Here is a 17,776-nt window from a genome sequence, read left to right as displayed (position 1 = left end):
TAAACTGTAATGTGTATGTGTTTTACATAAAATTACAGGAAGTTACGTATGTTCCTTAGATGGGTAATGCAAACATCTGAAAGATCATGTTTTAATTAACACTATAAATTCTGAAAATCAACTTAATGAAATAATTTTCATATACATAATGAACTTTTCACTTTCCCAATCAGTACACCAAAAGCAGTACTCCCAGTCGGATAGGGCAGCCAGGTGTTTTCTTCACGAAGCTGCTGCAGTTGCAAGTATTGTGCTACAGCTGGTTCAAAAGGGAGTAAGATACATTTTTTAAATTCTTAAATTTAAGTTCCTAACAAACAATCTCCCTTCACCTCATTTTAGAGATAGTGACTCAGACAGATGATTATACATTTAGCATACCAAAATGGAAGGCAAAAATAAAGCGCATAATATCAGTCCAATAATATACTTCTTTGCTAACCTTCAATTTCTGAAAATAATCTTTTCCATACAAACCAGCCACTGATGCAGAAGTGAGATTTTCCTTCCCATTTAATGCAAACTGTGTCTTGTTTCTTATGCCTTCAGAATACTCACAGTTACTTATTACTTTAGAACTATTTGTTTCCTTTAAATCATGACTTAAACTTATCTTTATTACTGAAAAAAATGCAATGTAAAAGTGAGTAAAAAGGTTCATTAAACATTTTATGGAAGATTTTAGTACCTCTGTACTATTTTTATGGTAACAAAGCATAACAGTTACAGATCACTTTATATTACATCTAGAAATGTCACAAAGTGCTTCAAAATATATCTACTTAAAATGTTTGGAAGAACTCTTCCTAACTTGTGAATCTATGCTGTATATTTAGCAGTTAACAGTGCTCTTAAAAATGTGACAGTACAAATGACCATGAAACACCAGAGATAGCATAATGTTATAGATACTAAAGGACTATACAATTTTAGGAGGTAAACATTCCACCTTCACAATAAAATACATTTACATTTCATAAAACATTCAAACTGCTTTGAAAATGTTTATCAAAGGTGATAGAGTTTGTGTTTCCAAGAAGGGGAGATCTTCCATTTTTAAATGTTGGCCAATTCCTTTGTAAGTTCGTAAGTTATAAGTAAGTCCTTTATAAGATGTTAGTTTCCATTTCCCACATTAATCTTACATGATTCAACATTCCGTGATTTAAACTATCAGTTAACTTCCTCTTTCTAGTGCAGCCCAGTAACAACATGAGAAGTGCTAGGAATTTTCTTCTGCTTCGCAGTCTAATAATTTCACCAAAAAGACAAATACACTGATAAAGCAAATGAGTATTTACTGAAACAATTAACTCTTACCTTTTTCTCTTAATGTAATGAGTCCAACAAACCCAAGTCCATATCACTAGAGGAAGAATTTCTAATAAGGAGAGAATCAACTAAGCACTTTCTGTTAGTATCTCAACATCCCCACATTCCACTGTTTTCCAGTGAGATCTTCTTGGTCACACCAATTTCCATTAATCTGCCATAGCAAGACAGTCCAAATCCAAGGACTGTCCTTAACAATATGCAGCAATACTTCTGCATGTGCATTAAGAAAGATATCCATTCAGGAAGTGGTGAGCAGAAGTTTCCCTTGTCATTCATTCACAGCTTTCCAAGTTGTCAGTCTCACAACTGTTTTAAATGCTGAAACTGTGGCTTCAAAACAAAAGTTATTCCAAAACTTATGATAAACTGGGTAAAGATGGTAATAATGAAAACAAACTGATATACTACTTTTTTTTTTTTTTAATCCAGGTAGATTAATTGCAGATAAACATGATAAAACTGAGGGTTTTTTTAATCCTAGAATAAAATTAACTTATTTTAGATCAAGGTGGAGCAATTCACAGTATGTGCAGGGATGTAGGAAAATAAAAAATCCAGGTTGTGGTTTAGCTAGTAAAAATATTATCTCTACGGATTGGGAAAAATAATGAGAGAAACAGAAAATATTCAATTTCTACAGTTGATATCAAAACAAACGTAGAAAAGTATCAGGACAAACACTGCTTGCTCAACATGCACAAATAAAGGGAATTCTGGCCATGAATAAGCCAACAAACTGTGACTGCAGTGTATGAGAAACTAAGTACACTGGCATGCTCTTTGATGTGAGGAGACTGTACACAACAAGACTCATGTTTCTTATGCTTTCCAGTGATTCTGTAAGCACTTTTGCATTAGAAAACAATATTTACAAAGCAAGTGATTTCCCACTATTTGTTCAGGTGTCTCTCAGAGATCTTCCCATGGATAAAATCTGAAAACAAATATTCACTACCTGACAAAAAAGATGCATCTGAAAGTCTGAAATATATCTCAGTCAAGTAATTTTTCAGACACTTTCTTCCCGTTGCCTGCATATGCAGAGTTTGTAAAACAACTACATGATGATTTATGCTTGTAACTTCCTCACTAGTAATTGTTATGCCAAGGAAAAGGTATTTAATGATTTCAGATAGCCATACAATAACATATGGATTTATTTATTGCATGAACCAGTCAATCATCATGAAGCACAGACAGTGAATGGTGAAAACAAAAAGTACAGTGTTCCTTTTCCCTTTATTTCTAAAGGGAGTATCTAAGCTTTTACTGTTGTCACTGAGAATTGGGTCTCTGCTTTAAAATGTAGAACAAAATAATGTGGGATGACCTAGAAACTGTACAGTTTCTGTGGTTACAGAAGTAAAGCCATGCGGCAAGAACATGAGGCAACAGAACAAAATTACTGTTATAAATGCAACTTGGCTTAGGTATACATCTTGAGAATCACAGTGAATTCAAGAAATGTCAACATACTGATTCTGAAAATCAAATGCGGGAAAAAGAAATCTGCAGCACTATCTTATTGCTCAAAAGCTGTACTTAATCCACAGGAACTACAGTGAATTTGTAAAGAGTGAATAGCACATCAATATTCTCAGCACCAGCTCAGTAACTTCACAATTCATTTATTGTCCTATTTATGAATATTGCAGCTCAGGCTTGTTCAAGTTCCACAAGGACTCCGTGGCAATCTTTAGGGTGAAGAAAAATCACAGGTTTACCATGTGCACCTATTTTTGGCTCTTCACTCAATATTCGAATCTTTTTTTTCTTCAGTTCTGCCATTGCTGCTTTTATGTCATCAACCTTATAAAAGAAAAATACGGTTTACAGAAGTTCATCAGAAAATATCCCCAGACTATGACCTGTTCCTTTGTCATTTTTTTTAATCAAATTCAATTATAATAATAGCGTTTACCATTACATTTCAGAAGTTTCCTGTAGTAAAATGTAATTAACAAAAACCTGTCTAAACTACATAATGTGATCTTAAGTTTGATGTCATGACATCAAATTGTTTGAATGTTCCCAAACTTTAAATGCATCCATCCTCCAAAATAATAAAATCAGCACTCAGTTTAGTAAAGACAATAGTCAATAATCTACAATGACCTAAAATTAAAATAACTGCATTGTTTTTGTCCCAATTGAGGTGTCTGTACATAACTCCGTGAATAAACATTCATAACGCTATTGTATGAAAGATGCCTAGCATTGACTCAGAGTAACAGACATCTGTTAATTCCTACTCATTTGCTGCAGTTTTGTTCATCAGAATTCAGAACTCCCTACAACTCCTCCTACACACAACTACCAGTCAGCTAGAAGGAAAAAGAAAAAAAGAAATGACTCAAGTGTTATATAAAGAAAGACAGCACAAGTGTCAGAAGTAGCCTATAGCCCCCTTCAGGTTGCTTCCCCAAGCAGAAAAGCTACTGCAGCTCCTGCAGAGATAGCCAGAAGAGGAACTGTGTCTGGGCTCAACTGGAATCAATTTCTGTATCCCTAAGGAAGCAATGAGAGCAAACAGTGGAAAGTCTGTGGTTGCAATCACGTTAAGAGTTTCAGGACTAGATATCCTACCAAACATTCAGCATTCTTTTCATTGCAATTACTAACTTCAATTGAAGATCATCTGGAATTACTTAATTTCTTCTAAAAATGCTTATTTTGTCCAAAGCAAATTCTCTACCAACACATTTATATAAAATTTTCCTTTGAATAATAAGAGGGAAGAAATGAAAAGCAATTTGATAAACTCATCAGACTTCCACCTTAGTACTAAAAGATATTTTTTAAAATTCAGCTTTTTTCAATAAGATTATTCATGGAAAGTTATTTCTACAAAATATTTTCAAATTTCAAATCAACAATCAGTTGCAATTTTTTGTTTGCTTGTTTTTCTGAATTTTTTTTTCTTTTTGATTGTCTATGGCAGTGACCAAATCCATTTTCAGTTCCATTTAAACATCAAGCCAACAACTAAATATTTTTTTACATGGAGACCACTAATATAGGAGACTTTCTCCTATATTCTCCTATATAAAGGACAATCTTTATCTGATTTGTCTTCAACAAGAAGTATCTCTACAGAATGGAGAACTAGACAGAACAATTTCAGATGGTAATAAATATTTCTTAAAACTTCTTAAAAAGTATTACATTTACATGAAACTCTTGGGAGGCTTTTGCTGAAAAGTGCCCACATCTTCTTCCTCTTGTACCTATAACTAAGTACTGCTGGTTCTACAGAGGGCTTGAGCATTACTTTGGTCTTACTGCAAATCACTTCTTTCTTCTATACTCCCCGTTTCCTGGGTTCACCTTCACGTTTCTAAAAAAAAATTATCTTTGTAGATGAAGTTGGAAAACCATTTCACTCACTTTGGGAATCCCTTTATTTATTTATAAGTCTTCGAGTGAAATAATAAAGTTTGCAATACTCAAATATGGAAAGCATTAAAAATAGGCAGCAATGTGGAATTTTGCATCTAATGTCTCCACTAAAATATGAGTGTACTAAATAAGTTGACTGCTATGCCCAGCACCTTTATACTCTATTGCTTCCAAACTTATCTCTCAGCTGAACAAGAAAAACAGGACAGAAGAAACTCTACAGACTTTGCTGACGTTTGGTCACTGTGACCAATGGTCTTTTTTGACTTCTTTATACAATTATCAATGACATATCAAACAGCAAGAAACTACTGAAAATCTAAACTAAACCTTAGCTTAAACTTACAACTGTGTCTTTTTCCAGGGTATATCAGGAAGTTCCAATGTCAAGAAGTTAGCACCTGTCAAGTACTCTTAACAAGCCCTTGGGCTTGTCTGCTTTCCACACTGGATATATATTAACAACACATAATTTTTACAGCATACAGGAGGAAAAGTTCATCACATAATTTACAGAATGGAACCCTGGTTTCCAAAACAGAAAAAAGCCACATTTAAGACTTCCATCTCTACAACAGAAATTTTCACAACTATGACAGCCTTATATGTTTGCTCCTTACACAGCTGAAGCCTATGAAAAAAAATCCAAACTTTAATATATGTTATCTTATTATATAACATATTATGTTAAATACCTCAATGCAGATATGATGCATCCCTCCAGTCTTATTCTTTTGCAGAAAGCTTGCAATGGGACTTTTCTCTCCTAAAGGGTGTAGAAGTTCCAGCTTTGTATTTCCCAGCTCCACAAAGACAGTGTAGACACCATGTTCAGGAAGAGCCACAGTCTCGCTCACCTGTGCTCCTAGCACATCTTTATACAAGGACTGAGCTTTATCCAGATCAGGTACTGCAATTGCTACGTGATTAAGTCGGCCCAATTTCCACAAACAGCTTGGAATGTTTTGAGAAAAAGAATTTGATAATAAAGTCCGTAATGTTGAAGCTGAAGTCTGCAGTCTGGTAAGAAGCCCTGAAAAAAAAGTGAATAGCATCGATATGATGCTTTTGAGAAAGTATCAGTATCACTCTTTGCCCTTTTAAGAGACCTATGTAACTCCTTGTTGTAAGCAAACTACTGTGGAATGCAAACTGTAGGCAAAGACCAAGGAAAGAATTATTCCGTAGAACTCTCAGCTCAAGAGAAATTCTTTTTCAGAGGCTATAATTATTCAGAAGTGTTCTAAATGCTTATATGTGCTTGTTTAAAATAGGAATATGTGGCCAAATACAGCAGTCAGCTTTATAATGTACTTACAAGTTGCTTCTGAATTTTTCAGAGCTTTTTATAAAATACAGAAACAAGGACATACCTATGCATGTAGAAATTAGAACAAGCAAACAAGAACAACAACAAAAACCTAGGACAGAACTAGCTGATGCTGCAAGACCCAAAAGAAAGATAAAAGACTTGAGCTTTTATCTGTTAGAACTAACTCCAGCAAGGAGAGAAATGTCATATTGTGTTTGAGGCTTGAGGAACGCTATCATCTCCTCTCATGTGTTTCATTTCCTGTTTTCTCTTTCTCCAATGATTATGTCTTCAACCGCTCTTATTTTTCTCATGTGCCATACAGGTCTTATAGTTAGTTTCACCAACCTGTTTCAAGATGTTTAGAAATATTTCTCTTCTAAGTACAATGAATAGTACCATGCCCTACCGAACAATAATGATTCAGAAGATTAAAATGATATTTGCTTTTTTAATGCAACTAGTGCCCCTGACTTCAGCATGACTTAAAGAAAAACTACCACTTATCATAAATGAAACAGTAATGAAAAACAAAACATACTGAATGACAATATGACACAAAGGCAAGGGGTAACATCTAGATGTAGATAAAAGGTGGAGAAATCCTGGAGGAATGAGGTACAATGAAGAACTGCTTAGATGTCTATAAAACTCTTCAGACTGCTCTGACAAGACAGTACTGAACTTTGTACTATGTCTTATTTCTGTGCTGCTCAAATAGTTCAAAAGTTGGGGTTTTTTTTAATCTGAAAAAAAAAAGTAGAATTAGAACAATTACAAATAAGTATCAGTCTGTTGAATTTGGAGAGATGGGAGGGAAACATTGCTCTTATTGGTTACATCTAGCACTGCAATTAGAATTAAATGAAAGGATATATTCAGAAAGGCAGCATTTGAATTTCATGCCAGTTCGCTTTAGGCCATGTCAGAGTTCCCAGTGCCTCAAGGCCAAGCTAGAGGCATCTCAGCATTTGTCTTTGATGCATTCTTAGCTGCAAATTCACAAATGTGCTGTTTTGCTAAGAGATTGTGCCAAGGATGCACTGAGACTCTGAATGCTTTCCAAGACACTTAGGATAGACTGGATTACATTTTTCAGGCTCTTTGTACTCTGGAAGGTTACTAGTCCCTGTAAGGTACAGCAGTAGCTGTAATTAATCAGCTGGTTTCACAGTAGGAAACGGAAGTACCTTTTTGCTGGAAGACTACAGCTACCAATTCATTTTACTTCACAAACAAGAATGATGCAGTACTGAGACATGTATGTGTGTGTGCTTACGTATAAGCTTTAATGATATGCAGTTTACATATTTTCAATACTTTCTACCATAAAAGTAAGCGTATTCAGAATATTTTGATAGTAAATCAGCATCCTACACTAAGTGCTTTCATAAGCTTGCTCAGCTCTCCAAGTAAGTGCTCTGGTGTAATTCCTGCCAGCCTTTCACACAGTACATCCTGTCATCACTTTCATCACAGACAGAAGTTCTAGAAAATTCTTCTTTGCTTTTGTTACCTTTAGGTTACAAAAGTGATAGTATAGTAACTCAGTATTTCAAAGTACTTTTCAGCTTTTTGCATATTAAAACAAAATCTACCAGCAACTTCTATGCAGAAGAAACTTTTTTGTTTCTCAAATATCCATGCAGAAACTATTTTGTAGATACAGTTGTTATCTAAATGGAACTGTATCTGGAATGAACAAAGCAATTGCCTGAGGAAGCAGTAGTATGCAATGCTCTATAACATACAAAACAAAACATGCACTTCCTAGTTGGTATAATTAGAGGAATGGATAATTAGCTAGACTTGAGTTTAACCAAGTTACCAGAGTAAATAATGCATTTAAAAAGTCAAATACTCTTTTCAATCTACCTAAGATTAATAGCTGTTTTCTGTCATCACTTCCCAAGGTCTGATTCAATTCTTGGTGAAGCAAGGAAAGTTTCACTTATAGAAAGTACTTTCCAAAAGAGAACAAAGATGTGAAATGACCACTTGCTATACTATTTCTGATATTTTCTAAGCACTTTTCTTATTTCCTTCCTGTTTCCAAGTATTAATATGCCATGATTGAGTGGAAATACGACTAATGTAGATTTTCAGGCAGTCATGACCAGTAGGAAAAGCTACGTTTCCCAGTCATCTGGATATTTCCCATCTGTAATTCTTGCCGTACTTCACAAAGGGCGTAAGATTACATGGCTATTATGATTAAATTTGTGTTTTGTCTACTTTCAAGTAAATTGACAAAAATTAGAGAGGTAGACCGTTATTTGGCTATTACTGAGGCAATAGCAAAGGAAATAGAAAGTGTTATTTCTGTTGGGTTCTACTCAAGAATTATTTGATGTTTGCAGTATTTCCTGGAATAACAATGGAGTGAAGAAGTTAAGAATAATCCTAAGATTCCTGTAAAGTCAAAATGCTCATATATTAGCATTAATTATGTGTCAACCCACCTTCTCCTAAGAACCCTATTTTTTAAGTGAGTATGTATGGACGGAGGACTTTTTAGAGTTGTGAAGATGTGTGACTTTATCCTAGCTCTAGTCATATGCATGTTTTAATTCCATAAGCATCAGTATGAATTGGCTGAGAGTAAACAGAAAGCATTTGTATTTTTCTGGCATTATATAGATTAGTACCCATATAGTTACTAGTTACTTGAAATTCTACTCTTTATTCATCTTCATGTTTTTGGCCTCATTTCCATGCTAAGAAGTAGCACACCCAATAATCAAAGGATGACCCTGCACTGAAAAAGAAAGCTTTCCAGCAACTTCAGAATGAAACTCCATCACTTTCATGTTTCAGTGAGTTATGCATACATCACAAAGCTAGTCCTTTGTTCAGAGAGATGTGGTTACATTCTCCAGACACAAAAGCATTCATCCAATAACTTACAGAATTACTCAAATAACTCTGAACTTTATCCAATGTTAAAAAATAAGACTTTGTTTCTTTTGAAACCAATGGAGACTGTGACTGAAGTGTCTATCCAAGCATCTGTCCGTTTGACAAACTTGCATGTGCAGACCAAATTCACACATGCAGTTTCCTCTCCTACTATATATCTCATTTATCCTACTGTTCTTTTTAAATACGTAATTTTTCAGACACCGATAATCCAATCTGAATTTTTTTAGGCATTCTGTCCTTTAGAGAAGATTCAGCGCACCCTGCCCTCATATATGATTACTGTCTTTGGCTTTGGCATTACTGTGGAATGTATGTTACCATGTTCAGCTTCATTTGAAGAATATTTTTAATGTATCTATTTGGGTTTTATTTTTTTAATTGTTAAATGTCTGGGTGCTAGTGTTAAGTGCATCAAGAATTTAAACATGTGTAACTGTCTTGATAGAGGCATAAAATGGCATCCTGCAAATGTTGACTCATAGGCTTCTTGCCCCTGATGGGGGGCAGTGTTTGTTGACTTACACGGTGAGGTAAATAACTACAAGCAAAATCTTACTGAGTGTGGCAGTGCTCTCTGGAGGGGTTACGGAGCTGTGGGTCACAGTGAGAAGAGCCTTCTCACTGAGAAGAGGCACTGCTCTATGGCTTGGTTTGACGTTGAGAAAAACTCCCACATGCAAAGACAATGTTCTCACCACAAGGAGTCGGGCATAGTGGGGCTGTGTGTACTGTGTATAAGCTTTCTGGAACAAATGGAAAAAGGGCATAGTTTGTCTGTTTGAAACCCCAGGAGTTTCAAGGTTCTGTTAGCATCTTGGAACTGCCAGCCAGCAAGGCCTGGACTGGCCTTAGCACTGCTCTGTTTGTGCCAGAGGTACTTTTGGGATCAGAAGGGCTCCGTAGTTCTGAAGGAGCACCGGACTGCACTGAGTCTCGTTCACTTTTCTCCTGCAGTCAGTGGCAGTAAAACAGTGCGGTGAGGGTACAGTGAGGGCAGTCTGCCATTACTGTTAGGAGAGGGAACAGCTGAGGTAATTACTATAGTGAATGGGAAAGGATTTTGCATTTGACCTCTAAGTTACATTTTAAAGGCAGGCTTCGCTTTGCTTCGCTTTGCTTCTCAATCCTAGTGCCTAGTGCCTAGTTAAGTAGGTGGTTTGCTGCGTAAGTTTATTCTAAGACAGATAACGCCACCCCTGTCGGACCTTTTTAAAACCAATCCTGGTATGCCGCCCAGCAAGCAGCAGGCCCGTAAAGCTACCAAAAGAGGCCGCGGGCGGCTCTGCGCCCAGGGCAGGCAGAGGTGCCGCTACCCCGCACAGCCCCGCTCCCGGCCCCGCTCCCGCCGTGCGCCCAGGCCCGGCGCCGCACCCGCTCTCAGCAGCCCCGCCGCGCTCGGCCCCCCATTACCGGCCGCCGCGCGCCCCAGGGAGGCCGCCATGTCGCCGCCCCACCGCTCGCAGCCCGCCCGGCTGCAGGCAGGCGGGGCCAGGCCGCCCTCCGCCGTCACCGCCACCGCCCCCTGCCCGGTGGAGCCGAGCGGAGCCCTCGGGCGCGGTGACGGCGAGGTGTTGCACGCCCATGCGGATGTCACGGTGTGCGCCCGGCCCAGCGGGTGGTGTCGCGGCCCCAGGGGCTGCGCGGCCGCCTTTCTCTGAGGTGTGAGCGGCTCTGCTCCGCGGGGAGAGAGGCGTTGTGCAGTGAAGTACTGGTGTGGAAGAGCCTCTGGGTGACGAGGAGGCCGGGCTCGGTGCTTGAGGCATAGGGCTTTGCAAGGTGCTCTGACACATCCTAGGCATGTGTACGTGTTGTGCCGTACCCACTAATAAATATCTCCGTAATTAACAGTGTAGATCAGCATCGGCGCTCGGACACCACCCGGCCCCTCACGGGGACTTCTAAGAGCTCGGTGCCAGCGGGAGGACGCGGGCAGAGGTGCTGAGGGGCGGTACCGGGTCTGTGTGGGGCTCCCAGCGCTGGGCAGCCGGGGGCGGGCCGCCTCTTGACGCTGTGCCGAGTGAGGTCGAGCGGGTGGGCGGGCGGAACGTTGGTGTGCGGAACGCTGGTGCCGGCTGCTGGAGGTGCCCGGAGCTTTTGCCGACTACTCGGGGGCGGTGCCGGGCAGCTGCACGTGAGGGCGATGGCGGCGGTGGCCGGGTTGGAGAGGTGCCTCCGCGTGGCGGGCGCTGCCGCGGCGCGGCCCGAGCGCTTTCTCAGGTACTGCGCGGTGCGTGGGCGCGGGGCCCGGCGCTCGCTGTGGGGCCTCATGGCGGCCCGACGGGCCTTCTGGTGCCGTAGAGCCGCGTTCTGCTGGGCCCCACCTGTGCGACGTCCCAGACCTTTCCTCAGCCGTCGGGATGTCTGTTTCTTCCTTCTGTGTTTTGATGCTGGGATAAATTGGAATGGCTGCCCGAGGATAAATGCTGAGGAATGAGGCGTCAGTGAGAGTTACTGTTTTGAGGCTGGGGATCTTGGGTGTTTGGTGCTGTGCTGCCTCAAAACTTCTGGGTTGCTTACATGTGATCAAAATACAGTAGGTGCAGGTACAGAAGGGGGGGAACGTGCAGCAGAGACTAACTACAACGTCCTTATAGTTGGGGATGCTCGATAGCCGTATTCAGATGTGTAGAATGTTATGTGAAAGCAGTAGCTGTTGAAGGATGCCGGTCTGCAGTACCAAAGGGCCTCAGCAGAGAGCTGCGGAAACGTGGCTGAGTGGTTAACTCAGTAAAAGCTGTGGATGAATGAAAGCGAGTGAGTTCTGCAAAGTAGAAGTGTGGGGGGTGGAACAGAAATACAACGCCTGCTGTGCTTTTTAAAGTTCTTTTTTTTTCCTACTCCTAGTGTGCAGGATGAGCTGGCTGCTGACTTCAGAACGTTAACAAAGACTCTTTATGATTTAAATAAAGCTCTTGGAAGCAGTGTAGTTCGTGGAAGTCCTCTGAAAGAGCTGGTGATAGAGAACTTTGATGAAGAACAGATCTGGCAACAACTAGAGCTCCAGAATAATGCGGTTCTTGATGTCTTCAAGAAGTCTGTTGCACAGTGTACCAACGATAAAGACCTTTGCCTGATCTCTGACCAAGAAGATGACAGCTCTGATGCAGAAGCCATCAGTGATAGTGAAGTAGGAGACACGATAGAAGCAGAAACCGAACAGGATAATGCCTATACAAAACACAAAACTGAAGCTAAAGAAAAGAAAAGTAAACCCAGAGAAACCGTAATAGAGGAATACAGTGATGAAGATTCTGATGTTGACTTTGATATTGAAGCACTAGAGCAAGAAACAAAAACAGCCAAGAAAACAGCAGTGAAAAACACAGGAAGAAAGTCTGTAGTGGATGACAAATTTTTTAAGCTGGCTGAGATGGAAGCTTTTCTAGAACACATGGAGAAGGAAAACGGGGAAAGGGAGGAGGAGGAGGAGGAAGATGATATTGACTATTTTGAAGACATTATCTCAGAGGATGAGGAAGAAGAATTTGAAGAAGCTAAAGTCAAAGTAAGAATATCAGTAACATAATTCTCTGAATTTTCTTTAAATCAGGATCTGGTATCTGGTAGGGTGACTATAAATTTTTGAGCTCAAAGTAGAAACTGCCAAGTTAAATTTGGTTAAATGACTAATGATTATTTCTGATATTATATTATTTACGTTAATAATATATTTTACATTAATCTCTGTAACAAAATAAGCTGATGTAGAAGAACATACCATCTTCCTATTCCGGTTTTTCTTTAGATGGGTCTTGTGTTTCTGCATGAATTAAAGTCTAGGAAGTCATGGGTGACTGGTGCAGAGCCGGAGCAAAGGGGGCTTGGCAACTTCTTTTTTCAGGGATGTGGCTTTGTAACTCTCATTTTGCTGAGTTGCTGTGTACTTGTTTTGAAAATAAATCTTTTCTTATTAACATTTCTTGAGATTCTTGCTACAAAGAGTGCACAAGATATAAGGGAATATGTACAAATGCCAGTGAATAATCAGCAAAGTCTATTTCTCTCTGACTTTTGTATATGTTGAAATAAGAAACTGTCAGAATGTCTTGCCTATTTCTGTAAGAGGTTATACTGAAATTCTCAAGTTACTGTATCATTAAACTGCATTAGTTACATAAATAGTGCTGTTCCCCAGGTGTTAGAGGCAGGATACCCTTAGTCTTCTGTCATCCTAACAGGTTTTTCTTTCTCATGTTTTTAGCCGGTTAAAAGTTCTAGAGATCTAACGTACAAAGATTTCTTTGATCCTGTTGATGACAATGATGACTTAGTAGCTAATGATGCTGAGGACTATGAGGACGAGGAAGCAGATAGTGCTATTGAAAAGGAGAATGAAGAAAGCATGTCTGAGTAAGTATATGCATTATTTGCAGTTAAAATGTTCTTGCAGTTTTACACTAAATGTGTCGCTCCATTGAAGTAGAAAAGGAAGAGTTCCAGGTTCTCTTTACTCACCATTTGCCATTTTGTTTTCTGTTGTATCGCTGTGGATTGTATTGTCATCTTAGAAAGTATTTAACTCCTCTCCTGAGTGTTTCTTGGCATTTATTTCACTAAATCAGGTAAAAACTGTAACTTCAGTTATTGAAAGTTGGTTTTACTGTATAGAAGTTTCCCTAGTGTCTCTGCCTTCGTTGAATGTCTATTGTAGTTCTTAACTGTGAGTTGGTTGTGCCAGTTAAACTGTAGTGAATGAAATATCTCCATGTAAAAATGGTGGCTTTTAAACTACTTCTACTTTATTGTGCATTGTATTTTGATTTTGCAGGGCTGAGGATATTAATGAAGTGGTCACGGAAAACATGAGAAATAAAAAAGTTTCTTTTAGTTTGCCAGATGACAGTGAAACAGAAGATGTTATGGATATGCAATTAGAGAGGGGTATTGATCTCAATGAGACTAAGTCGTCTTTTGAGAAGAGACAGGAAAAGGTATTTATTTTATTTTTCTAATACTTTGAAACTGTGGCCATTGTTTTTTAATGATTGCCAGACTCTGAAGAAGTTAGAGAAACATGAAGAGGCTGCTTGCAACTTAGGAAAAGTAAAAGTGGTTTATGTATATCTGATGTACATACAGAGGTATGTTCTCACATTTTTATGTGAGTAGGAATTGGAAGTACTTGAAATCGCTTTTTCTTTCTTTGAGTTTACTTGTGAACTGTTTTAAACTTCTTAGGAAATTTGTATTTCAGATGAGTGAAAAAATAAAAAGTTTAGAAGAAGAGTTGCTGGAGGAGAAACCTTGGCAGCTTAGAGGGGAAGTGACTGGACATAAGAGACCTGAAAACAGCCTTTTGGAGGAAACAGTACTCTTTGATCATGCAGTCCGAATGGGTAAGTACTGAAGGGTGGCTTTCTTGATAGCATGTTGCCCTGTCATGTTGGATTGTCTTCTCTCTAAGCATGCTGACAACACCCTTGACTCAAGAGTAAGGTAACAAGAACTCCAGGTAAACATCTCAACGCATTCCTGAGGCTGTGCACTTTCATTCTGGAAAATACGGGAAACAGCAGTCTTATTGGTTCAATTTTAACTTGCTTGAATGTTCCTTAATACAGTGGCAGACTTAATTGCTTACGAGTCCCACATAATATGATTCTCTTTCCCATTTACATCTCTCTGGAGTAGAAGAGAACAGTGTTACTTACTTAGCTTCACCTATCGATAAAAATCTCACTCTATTACGTTTTTGTTGAGGACTTTCTTTTTTTTTATTCCTCATAACAAAAAGTATGTCTTGCTGCAGAAACATTAATCTTTTCTTTTTCTCAGCTCCTGTGATCACAGAAGAAACTACTTTTCAACTTGAAGATATCATCAAGCAGAGAATATTGGATGAGGTTAATATCTTGCTTGCTCCTCTCTATTTTGTTTGTAAACTGATTTCACCAGAGTGTTTGAGCTCTTGAAATGTTAGAAAGGGAGTTTTCTTGATTGATTTCTGCAACTGGCAGTTTATTTTTTCCTGAGCTGTCTTTAAAATATATGAGGACTTAATTTAGAATATAATACCCGTCTCAAAACTTTTGACTGTGACCCTAATTGTGTAGCTCCTTGTGTGTTCTAAGTACTAACTAAAGCTCAGTTGTGTACTTTATTTTATTTAAAAGACACTGATAGAGGATTTGTATCCCCCAAGTTGTTGGGGCTTACTGTTAGTTAAATAAATAAAAGTTATTTATTTAACTACTAGTTAAATAAATAATTATTAAAAATAAATAAATATTGGAAAAATAATTAAGTATTTAAGGAAATTAAACTTTTGTTATTGATTATACTATTTTTTTTTTGCCCTGATCCACTGAAAGTAAGCACGCAAACTTAAACTGTATGTCTTCTATTACATTTACAAATGAGAGAGTGAACTTCCAGAGGTTTTGGGGAGCCATGTGCATGAACTAGTTAATATACCAGATAAGTTCATGTTCGAAATGAGCTGTTACACATATTGGTCTGTACTTGCATTTGATCGTTAATTTATCACTTTTTCAGGCATGGGATGATGTAGTACCAAAAGAAAGACCAAAAGAGGATGCCTTTGAATACAAGAAACGCATTACCTTGGATCATGAAAAGAGTAAATTGAGTCTGGCTGAGATCTATGAGCAAGAATACTTGAAACTTCACCAGGTAACATGAACAATGCTTTTCCTCTAGGTTTGATGTTTTCATCATGTAAATGAGTGTATTTACTTGTATGCTGCTACTTGCTTTCACCTTTGTGGAAATACCTCAGTATTTCTTAGTGTTCATATGTGGGATAGCTGTGAATTGCATACTATGTTATCAATATTGCTAAAGTAAAATCATTTTATGAATGGTGTTGCAGTAACATTGCATTATTAATGCAGCAAAAAACAGAAGAAGAAGAAAATCCTGAGCACAAAGAAATTCAGGAGATGATGGATTCGCTTTTCCTAAAACTGGATGCGCTTTGTAATTTCCACTTCACACCCAAACCAGTATGTACTTCTGTTTCAAAGTTACTCTTTTTCTTCCATTTTTTTTTTTTAATCTCCCAAACTGGAGACGTTCCGTTTTCCAAGTATATTTTTAAGTGAACATAGAACTTGTACTGTTTTCATGTTAGATACACTATAATTGCCTGTAAACAAAACCAAATACTCAGTATATCCAGTTACCTATAAGCTCCTGCGAAATGGTGTGCTCAGTCTTGAATGTTTCTTTATTTCTAGCCTGTGCCAGAAGTTAAAATAGTGTCAAACCTGCCAGCTATAAGTATGGAAGAAGTAGCACCTGTTGCTGTTAGCGATGCTGCTCTCTTAGCACCAGAGGAGATCAAGGTAATAAAAATCCTCGCTTCTTTGTTTCTTTCTTTCTTTTATACTTTTTTTTTTTTATTATTATATGAAAGTGTACCAGTTGTCTCATCAGTGAGAGATTTCTGCCTCACCCTTCACCCAGGTATCCTAGGTTGTGATAGTATGGTAGGGCTTTGTTCTTTACTTGTGATGATAATTATTTTTCCCAGCATACAGCTGAGTGGAAGGGGCAGTTGAATGGCAGTAGAATCTATCAGCTTCTGATGGTTTTTAACCTGTCTTAATGTGCTATTGCCCTAAGCTGGTTAAACATCTGAAATAATCAAATTGCTAAGACAGACTTGAACACTCGAAGGTGAGCTTTCTTTTGTGTGCTTGCGGCTATAGAGATCTCTTTCTCTTTAGGAAAAGAACAAAGCTGGTGATGTAAAAACAGATGCAGAAAAGACTGCCACAGACAAAAAACGAGAGCGGAGAAAGAAAAAGCTTCGTAAACGTATAAAGCTCAAGGAAAAGGAAAAACGGCAAAAACTTCTTGAAAAGATGAAACCAGAACAAGGCACAAAGCTCAGCAAAAAAGCTGCTGCAGCAAAATTAAAAAAGCTGACAAAAGAAGGCAAAGCGTCACTACTCAAGGTATGGTGCTCTCAAATATCCCTGCATAATCTCTTTTTCACTAGATGAGGTGCTCTAAAATACCCTGGATAATGTTTAGCATGCTTACAGGGAACGGTTTGTTTCTTTCACATTCCTCTTGGTATAATTGCATCTACAGTCCCTTCAGATATGTTGGACCCAAGTAGTGTGTGTGCTTGCCTGCCGAAACCTTGTTATGTAGTTTGTTTGAGCAAGTACATTAGGTAAATAGGACTGTCTGAAAGTCAATCATTACTTACAGATTATATGTGACTTCTTTTAAAGAATGATAAATATAATGGTGCTGTTTATATACTTCTTGGCTATAACTATTTGTCTGTTGACAGGATGAAGGAAAAGACAAGGCCGTGAAGTCATCCCAAGCCTTCTTCTCCCAATTACAAGATCAAGTGAGAATGCAAATCAAAGATGCAAACAAATTGAAGAAGAAACAGAAAAAGCAGAAAGATGTCTCTGTCCATAAACTTAAATTATAATTGACTTTTTTTATACGTACTAGATCTATATCTATCAATACATAGAGAAACTGTGTTTTAATGCTGAATTGGAATGGTTATTAGTCTTTGTACATCATTAAAATGTCCTGGGAAGGTCTAAACTGTGATAAAGACATGTTCCTCTGTCTTTTCTTCTCATTCCAAAGCAAAAACTTGGTGACATCAGCCAGATCTGTAACTATGTTTCTGTTGTGACTTACAGGTGCTACCTATGAGCTATTGCTTTTTTTATGCAGTGTTTTTCTATGGTAGATGTGGAACAGTATTTATTATTGCTTAAATTTTCAACTTGTAGCCTAGGGATGCAACTCTATAGTTGAATATGTGCCTGTTCTGAGATTAAAACCTTACGGCTGCTTCAGGATGTA

General features: G+C 38.3%; 3 protein-coding genes across 12 annotated transcripts in view; 1 reads left to right on the top strand and 2 right to left on the bottom strand.

The window, feature by feature from the left end:
* APBA2 (amyloid beta precursor protein binding family A member 2) overlaps nucleotides 1–1,582 on the bottom strand; it is a 91,831-nt gene extending 90,249 nt beyond the window's left edge. For all 5 annotated transcript variants that reach the window (XM_040706882.2, XM_040706880.2, XM_046899297.1 and 2 more), the window contains exon 1: nucleotides 1,321–1,582. The gene's annotated coding sequence lies outside the window, so the exon portion shown is untranslated. The remainder of the gene's footprint in view (nucleotides 1–1,320) is intronic.
* The window catches only part of MPHOSPH10 (M-phase phosphoprotein 10), a 1,076,704-nt gene extending 1,059,185 nt beyond the window's left edge, over nucleotides 1–17,519 (top strand). For 3 of the 5 annotated variants that reach the window (XM_025154008.3, XM_025154009.3, XM_046899309.1), the window contains 10 exons: nucleotides 11,813–12,473; nucleotides 13,170–13,318; nucleotides 13,737–13,899; nucleotides 14,163–14,304; nucleotides 14,744–14,811; nucleotides 15,464–15,601; nucleotides 15,823–15,933; nucleotides 16,168–16,275; nucleotides 16,660–16,890; nucleotides 17,238–17,519. In XM_025154008.3, the coding sequence (XP_025009776.1) occupies nucleotides 11,813–12,473; nucleotides 13,170–13,318; nucleotides 13,737–13,899; nucleotides 14,163–14,304; nucleotides 14,744–14,811; nucleotides 15,464–15,601; nucleotides 15,823–15,933; nucleotides 16,168–16,275; nucleotides 16,660–16,890; nucleotides 17,238–17,387 (1,921 nt within the window). In that variant the 3' untranslated portion in view covers nucleotides 17,388–17,519. Of the gene's footprint in view, nucleotides 1–11,075; nucleotides 11,723–11,812; nucleotides 12,474–13,169; nucleotides 13,319–13,736; nucleotides 13,900–14,162; nucleotides 14,305–14,743; nucleotides 14,812–15,463; nucleotides 15,602–15,822; nucleotides 15,934–16,167; nucleotides 16,276–16,659; nucleotides 16,891–17,237 lie in introns of those variants that run through there. The other 2 variants (XM_015278997.4, XM_040706894.2) reach the window with 2 other exon arrangements.
* Nucleotides 649–10,471, bottom strand: MCEE (methylmalonyl-CoA epimerase). Of its 2 annotated transcripts, none has more exons than NM_001293217.1 (3): nucleotides 10,340–10,471; nucleotides 5,430–5,767; nucleotides 649–3,144 (listed from the first exon to the last, which is right to left on the bottom strand). In NM_001293217.1, exons 1-3 carry the CDS (start codon nucleotides 10,407–10,409, stop codon nucleotides 2,992–2,994), a joined length of 561 nt encoding a protein of 186 aa, NP_001280146.1. In that variant the 5' UTR covers nucleotides 10,410–10,471; the 3' UTR covers nucleotides 649–2,991.
* Nucleotides 17,520–17,776: the final 257 nt, after the last annotated feature.

Source organism: Gallus gallus, chromosome 10 (genome assembly GCF_016699485.2).
Source record: "Gallus gallus isolate bGalGal1 chromosome 10, bGalGal1.mat.broiler.GRCg7b, whole genome shotgun sequence".
In the NCBI taxonomy this organism is placed as follows: Eukaryota; Metazoa; Chordata; class Aves; order Galliformes; family Phasianidae; genus Gallus; species Gallus gallus.
This window is presented reverse-complemented; position numbering and strand designations above follow the sequence as displayed.

Excerpts from the sequence above, each read along its gene's own strand:
- MCEE (NM_001293217.1), bottom strand. The coding sequence starts at position 10,409 with ATGGCGGCCTCCCTGGGGCGCGCGGCGGCCGGTAATGGGGGGCCGAGC. Across the intron at positions 5,768-10,339 it reads GGCGGGGCTGCTGAGAGCGG|GGCTTCTTACCAGACTGCAG; the intron begins GTGCGGCGCCGG and ends CTTTTTTTTCAG. Across the intron at positions 3,145-5,429 it reads TGCATCATATCTGCATTGAG|GTTGATGACATAAAAGCAGC; the intron begins GTATTTAACATA and ends TTCTTTTATAAG.